The sequence below is a fragment of the Microtus ochrogaster genome, chromosome 8, assembly GCF_000317375.1.
Source record: "Microtus ochrogaster isolate Prairie Vole_2 chromosome 8, MicOch1.0, whole genome shotgun sequence".
In the NCBI taxonomy this organism is placed as follows: domain Eukaryota; kingdom Metazoa; phylum Chordata; class Mammalia; order Rodentia; family Cricetidae; genus Microtus; species Microtus ochrogaster.
This window is the reverse complement of record NC_022015.1, coordinates 14812492-14819825: the sequence shown is the minus strand read 5'-3', so window position 1 is coordinate 14819825 and position 7334 is coordinate 14812492. Positions and strand designations below refer to the sequence as shown.

Here is a 7334-nt window from a genome sequence, read left to right as displayed (position 1 = left end):
GTGGCGGGGGAGTAGATATCCTCCATAACAACTCTAGTTTGGATGTCCCTCACCACCACTTATGTGGGACATGACTGCATTCCTGTCCCAAAATGAACAGGATAATGACAGAGGAAACACAGGCCTAGTTCTTATAACTGCCAGGGTCCCTGTCCTATGATCACCAGGGGCAACAGCTCAGTGGCCAAAAACGCCTGCTCTTTTGTGCAGCTGTTATGCAGCATGCTGGGCATAGCCTGGGACACAGAAGGCTGGCAGTACAGTCGCTGCATCTACACCGTGGTCCAGCCTGACGCTCAGGTGGACGAGGGCAGGAAAGACCATGACTGCTGACTGAGCCTGAGCAAGCGAGAGGTCTAGAATGGTCCCTGGGGCCCACCCACCTGACCCAGAAGGCTGCGGGGGACGGGCAGATCATGTGGTGTCAGCCAGCTGCTCCTGGGGCACCTGGTGTCAGTCGTGGCTTTAGACTTGGAGATCACAGCCAAGTTTCCAGGTGCTGAGCCCTTTTAAGTCCCACGTGGTTCCTTCTCTCTCTCCTCTTCCTCTCCTTCCTCATCCTTCTGCTCCTTCTCCCTTCTTCCCTTCCCCTCTATCCTCTTCCTCTTTCCTTTCTCGCTCTCCTCTTCCTCTCCTTCCTCCTCCTTTCCCTCTTCCTCTCTCTTCTCCCTCCTCCTCTCCCCTTCCTCTCATCCTCCTCTCCTTCCTCTTTCTCTTCTCTCTCTCCTATTTCTTTCTCTGCTCTCCCCCTCTTCTTCCTCCAACTTTTCTTCTCCTCCTCCCTCTCCCCCTCCTGATTCCTAGTCAGATAACACCACACCCACTACGTGAGGCCCCCTGGGCATAACTGACTCTGCCTTCCTCTGGTACTTCATGGGGCCTGTGGGGAAATCAGGGGTGTTTAGTGTACATCTGAGTCATACAACATGATTTTGAGCCTCAGTTTCCCCAGCTATGACATCAAAGGACAGGCTGCCTTCTCCAGCTCTCTAAGAAGTCAGCAGTCACATGGAGGTTCTTCGGGCTCTGAAAGAGTCTGGGGCTCAAAGAGAGCTCCAGTTTTCCTGAAGTTTCACTTTGCCTTGGGATGACCTAGAACATTCTTCTGGTTTTTCCACAGGTGGACAGTCTCTAGGCTGCATGGCCTCATAGAGGATGAAGACCAACCCTGCCAGCTCCTCACTAGAAACCTGTCGAGTTGCGGGACAGGGAGAGAAGGGCTGCCCTGTCTGTCAGGCCTGTGGGGGGGCCTCTGGCCTGGGGTCTACTTCAGGGTCAGATTTTAGACCAGGACCTGGGGCTGTTCTGGGGCCTGGGCTGGGACCTGGAGCTGTTCCAGGACCTGGACCTGGTCCTGGGACTGTTCCAGGGTCTGGGCCAGGATCTAAAGCTGTTTCTGTGACTGGTGCTACTTCAGGGCCTACTCTGGGACCCACACTAGGAACAGAATCATTACCTGGACCAGGACCTAGGTCTGGACCCAGGCAAGGAGCTGAGACAGTACCTGGATCAGTACCTCAGTCAGGACCCGGGTCACTACCTCAGCCAGGAGCTAGGTCAGTATCTCAGCCAGTAACTGGGCCATTACCTCAGCCAGGAACCGGGTCAGTACCTCAGTCAGGAGCTGCATCCGTACCTCAGCCAGGACCTGGGTCACTACCTCAGCCAGGAGCTAGGCCAGCACCTCAGTCAGGAGCTGGGTCAGTACCTGAGCTAGTAAGTGCGTCAGTACCTAGTCAAGGAACTGCACCATTACCTGGGCTGGGGCTAGGGCCTGGGACCAGACGAGGCTCTGGGACGGGTTCTAACCCCAGTGAATCAGTGGCAACCCCAGAACCAGCGCTGCAGCAGAAGACTGGAACCAAACCCACACAAGCCCCCAGACAGAAGGTTCTGGTGACCGGAGGAGGAGGCTACTTGGGGTTCAGCCTGGGCTCCAGCCTGGCCAAGAGAGGCACTTCTGTCGTCTTGCTTGATCTTCGCAGACCCCATTGGCCGCTACCCCCAGGAACCGAGTTTGTCCAGGTACAGAGATGGGAATCACGGAGGGGGCTGCTGCTGAAGGTGACAGTGCTGGCGGTGGTGGTGACGGTGGCAGAGCTCAAATGGACAAATACGGTGTGGACAGGCAGTGGAGTTTGAGATCTCGGGCTCTGGAGCCAGATTTAGCCCTCATTGTTTATTATTTTTAGGAAAACAAGTGTCCTAAAACTCACTCTATAGACCAGGCAGGCCTCGAACTCAGAGATCCACCTGCCTCTGCCTCCCGAGTCCTGGGATTAGAGGTGTGCACCACCGCCACCTGGGTTTATTTTTAGATTTTGTTATCAGTGTGCGTGCGTATGTGCATGCGTGTGTGTGTGTGTGTATTTGTGTGATGTGAGTGTGTAGGGAATAAGTGTGTGATGTGTGTGTGATTCATGTGTGATGTGCATGCGTGTGTTATGTACATGTGTGATATGTTTGTTTATATGAATGATGTGTGCGATGTATGTGTGAGCATATGTGGGATGTGTGCAATGTGTGTGTGTGTGCACGTGATGTGTGTGAGAGTGCAGTAGTCATACATTTGCCAGAGGAAACCTTTCTGGAGTCGTTTCCCTCCCTCCACCATGGTGAGGCAGGCCTCTTCTGTCTCTGCTTCCATTGCACACACTCCGGCAGGGCTAGACTAGAGCTTCCATTGCGCACACTCAGGCCGGGCCAGCCTAGAGCTTCCAGGTACTTTTCTTGCCTCCAGCTCCCATTTCACCATAGGAGGGCTGGGATTGCAGATGCACCTCATCCAGCCTCCTGTGAATCCCGGGAGTCAAACTCGGGTCCTCCGGGTCTTCTGGGTCTTCCGGGTCTTCCGGCTTGCTGGAAAGCGCTCGCTGTCTCCTAGCCTCTTTGCCGTCCTCAGCTCCAGCTCTTGTAGTTCAAGGCTGTAGTCACACCCCCTTGAGCCCCAGTCTTTACCCGCAGTAGAGACAGCGATCACATGTATTTTACAAGGGGCTCGTAAGGGAGTCAGTAAGATAGTGCATATGGCACCCAGGCCAGCCCTGGACCCAAGAACAGAGGAATAGGGCCCGCAATTGCCGATGCTCTGTGGGGTTGGTAAAGGCTGGTCCTCCGGGTGCTTAGCCTGGGTCACTGCCTTGGACCTGAGCCTCTTCCTTCTGTTTCAGGCCGATGTCCGAGATGAAGAAGCCCTGTACCAAGCCTTCCAGGGGGTGGACTGTGTTTTTCATGTGGCCTCCTATGGCATGTCTGGAGCTGAGAAGGTGAGACTCCCACACACGCCCAGAGCCGAGACAGAGTAGTGTTCAAGTCCTGCCCCACCCACCACACTCTGATGCCCAAGTATTTATTCCTCATTGTTCTTTGCCTCTCCAAAGACACACTAGGAATCCATGACCTCAAACACCAGTTCTGGTACCTCCCACCTGGGTGACCCAGGGCAGGTCACCTCTTGGAGCTGTTCCTTCCTCGTCTGGAAAGGAAGAACGTCACTGCAATTTAGGTCACAAACTCTTTAGGGAACACTGTAGCAGTGTCTACAAAAATGCATTCCGCTTGACTCAAATTATACTTATTTATATTCTCATCGCATCGCTTTTAATAATAAAGCACCAGCAATAATGCAGTGGTCCGCTGGTTATCGAAATAAGCAAGAGCAGGTATATCAAGAAACTCTGTGCAGCCATACAAAAGACAGAAAAGACTCAGAAGTGTTGATAACCTGGCAGTCTCCAAAGCTCAAAATAGTGCTTGGGATCCCCTATTTACCTTTAAAAAGTAGAGGAAAGAAAAGTTAAGATAACTCAACCAACTGCCTTTAATCCCAGCACTCAGGATGCAGAAGCAGGAATATCTCTGTGAGTTTGAGGCCAGCCTGGTCTAAATAACAAATTCTAGGACAGCCGGGGCTACATAGAGAGATCCCCATCTCAAAAAAAGAAAGAAAGAAAGAAAGGAAGGAAGAGAAAGAAGTGCCTTCTGCCAAGCTTGGTGACCTCATTTTGACCCCCTGGACCCACACAGTGGAAGGAAAGAATTGACTCCCACAAGCTGTCCCCTGACCTCCACCTGTGTACCATGGCCCCCATACACATGGACACGCGTGTGTGTGTGCAAAACGAACAAATAAAAACATGATAAAAATTTTAAAGCTAGGCCAAATGTTTATTAAATGCACATGGGCATATGGTGATGTTAAATACAGGTTCTCTGTACAAACGTCCAGAGCCATGAACAGCAGCTCCCTCGGGAGAGGGCAAAGGAAGCCTTGGAGTCAGGAATGAGAAGGAACTTTCATCTTCATTAGATAGATTTTTTTTTAAGTTTTATGTGTATGAGTGTTTTGCCTGAATGTATGTGTGTGCATCTCATGTGTGCCTGGTGCCTGAGGAATAAGAAGAGGACATCAGATCGCTTGGATCCGGACTTACAGACTCTTGTGAGCTGCCATGTGGGTGCTTGGAACAGAATCCAGGACTCTGAGAGAGCAGCCAGAGCTCTTGACCACTGGGCCATCTCCGCAGCCCCTGGGCATACTTCTTACTTGGAATCATTTCTAACCTCTTAGCTGTTTCCCCATTAAACAAAAAACCCCACAATAAGAATAAACATAGTTTCAACTGGGGATGTGGCTCAGTGGGTAGAATGCTTGCTCAAAAAGCACCCTGTCTTGGATTCCCCAGTACCCCCAAACCAGGCATGGTGACCCAGATTTATAATCCCTGCACTTGGGAGCTGGAAGCAGGAGGGTCAGAAAGTTCAAGGTCATCCTTTTCTATATAGCGAGTTTGGGGCCAGCCTGGATGACGTGAGATACATTGTCTCGAAGGAAAATAAATAAATGCAGTTTGAAAATACAGCCCTTCACATTTCCCAGTGGTGTTGAGTGAGGTCTGGATCGTACTGTTTGCTGGGTGCATGGCACACAAGAACCTAGATTGCATACCCATTCCACTGCCCTTTCCGGGGCATGGCTGTGTCACCGCAGCTGTCTCAGCTAACGACAGACTTGGGAGGCAGAAAATGAGCCAAGGTGTTTGAGATCACTTATCTGTGCCAAACTCTATACCGGCCCCTGCCGCCTACACCCTTGCCACCTTCAGCAAGAACCCTGCTGACCCTGAGCCCACCCAGCCTGAGGCCACAGCCACAGGGCAACAGCCACAGGGCAGACGGCAGCACGTGACTTCCCATTTCCCTCTTGTCTCCTAGCTACAGAAACAGCAGATTGAGTCTATAAATGTCGGAGGCACCAGACTAGTGATTAATGGTAGGCCCTCAGAGTGTGACTGCAGTGTGATTCTTTCTCTTCTTTCTCCTGTCACTGGCCTGGCTCCGGGGTGGGAGCTGGAGGTGGGAGCAACAGAGGCGGGACCCCTCTGCCCTACCTAGACTGTACCAACCGAGGCCAGTGGGAGGCAGAGCCTCTTCTCAGGACCCTGTAGGGGCATCAGCTGTCTCAGCATGTCTGGGGACTCGGAACTAGGGGTTGAGGAAAGTCACTGAGACATCGGCTGGAAGGTTTCTGTTGGGCCAGCCCTGACCTGCACCTTCTCCAGTTCTAGACCACCTTTTCTCACTGTTCCAACAACTGAGCCTTCTCTTCTTGCCTGCTCCTGATGGTGTGGCTAGGGGGCCAAAGCCACACCAGAAGGAGGAATAAGAAGCCTTGGCCCCCACATCCCAAGTTGAGGATGGAGGCTTTCCCCCTTCCAGGAAGCTCTGGATTCTGGGAGATCACCAAAGCTATGGGGGGGCCATTAAGGCTGAGTAGAAATGGGTGGATTTGCCCACACAGGCCTTGTCTGAGCCCGTCCTCAGCCAGCCCCTTGCTCACAGTCTGACTGTGGTGTATGTGTGTCTCCTGCAGTCTGTGTCCGTCGGCGGGTTCCAAGGCTCGTGTACACCAGCACAGTCAACGTGACATTTGGTGGGAAGCCCATAGAGCAGGGCAATGAGGACTCTGTCCCATACTTCCCCCTGGACAAGGTACCAATTTCTGGGAAGGGAGAGATGGGGCAGGGTGGCAGGCTTGGGAGTGACTACCCAAAAGGCAAGTATGGATGGAGCCAGGTCCGTCTTATAACTCAGGGTGGATCCCAGTAGGATGGACTCCCAAGCTGAGTGGTACAAACTGTCTCCTATCCCAGCTTGTCTTGCCCTTGGAGGCTTTAAAATCAGATAGACCTGGCCTTGAGCCCCACCCAGCCTGGCCCCTTTCACCTCTGTGATGGTGCGAGTTGTCATACACTCTGAGCCTGGTAACACCGTGGAGGGGGTTTGTAGAGAGCAGGAAATGAGATTGTGTGCAAAGATGTCACAGGAACACTGAAGGATGACCTATGACTAGATCATGCAACCTATATCTGATATCGGTGTCACGGGGCAGATGTCACAGACTGCCCCCCTGAGTCAGGACTATGCAGCCGTGGGGTAGACCAAGCCCATGTGGACCAGCACTCCCATCAACATGACTGAGCTCATCTGGTGACTGTGTTCTCCTTGTCCCCTGGCAGCACATGGACCACTACTCTCGAACCAAAGCCATTGCTGACCAGCTGACTCTCATGGCCAATGGGACACCTCTCCTAGGTGAGTACCATGGGGCCTGCTTATAACAAGAATGCCTGGCCACTGCCGCCCTCTGCATTGTGTGTCTGAGTCATCCCCACACGGCCTGGGCCTTCGTTCTTTGCTGTGTTCTGAGCACCAGCGTATGTCTCCCCCACCCAGGACACAGCCTGGACAGTGAGATTCCTGCTTGCAGTCTGGAGAGGAAAAGATCTGGACAGCCTGACACTTGCTCCCTTTGTTGTCTTATGGGAATGGATTTAGTTTTGGCAGTCTTCTTTAGCATTAGGAATATGTAAGGAGCTTTGGAAGGGACCATGCAAGTGAGAGACTTCTGTACTTAATCTTCAATAGCTTCCCAGAAAAAACCTACCTCGGCTGCCTCCCTACATCCTCTCCTCTGGCTTACAGAGAACAATAGTAAAATAGGAACTGTCCACACATATGTGTACTCTTCATGCCAGGCCTTATTTTGCATGCTAACTTCATATGCAAAGGTTCTTTCGGTCCATATCATTCCTGAATGGAGTGTGGGTTTTAGGTGTCCCTGGTCTTCCACACAGGAGCCAAACCTATTCAGACAATTTGCTTGCCAGAAATCATGGTTTCCCTTTATTGTCAAAATTATCTATCTAAGCCAGGTGTGGTGGCACACACATCCTAGCATTGGGGAGGCAGAGGCAGGCAGATCTTGAGTACAAGGCCAGCTTTGTCTACATAGTGAGTTCCAGGCCAGCCAGGACCACATAGATAGACTCTGT

At 52.1% G+C, this 7334-nt stretch overlaps 1 protein-coding gene across 1 annotated transcript in view; it reads left to right on the top strand.

Annotated features, from left to right (window-relative positions):
• The first annotated feature begins 1155 nt into the window (after window positions 1–1155).
• Window positions 1156–7334, top strand: part of Sdr42e2 (short chain dehydrogenase/reductase family 42E, member 2) — an 18797-nt gene continuing 12618 nt past the window's right edge. The window contains exons 1-6 of the mRNA XM_005351173.1: window positions 1156–1219; window positions 1841–2025; window positions 3171–3266; window positions 5215–5272; window positions 5873–5991; window positions 6519–6594. Coding sequence (XP_005351230.1) covers window positions 1156–1219; window positions 1841–2025; window positions 3171–3266; window positions 5215–5272; window positions 5873–5991; window positions 6519–6594 — 598 coding nt within the window. The remainder of the gene's footprint in view (window positions 1220–1840; window positions 2026–3170; window positions 3267–5214; window positions 5273–5872; window positions 5992–6518; window positions 6595–7334) is intronic.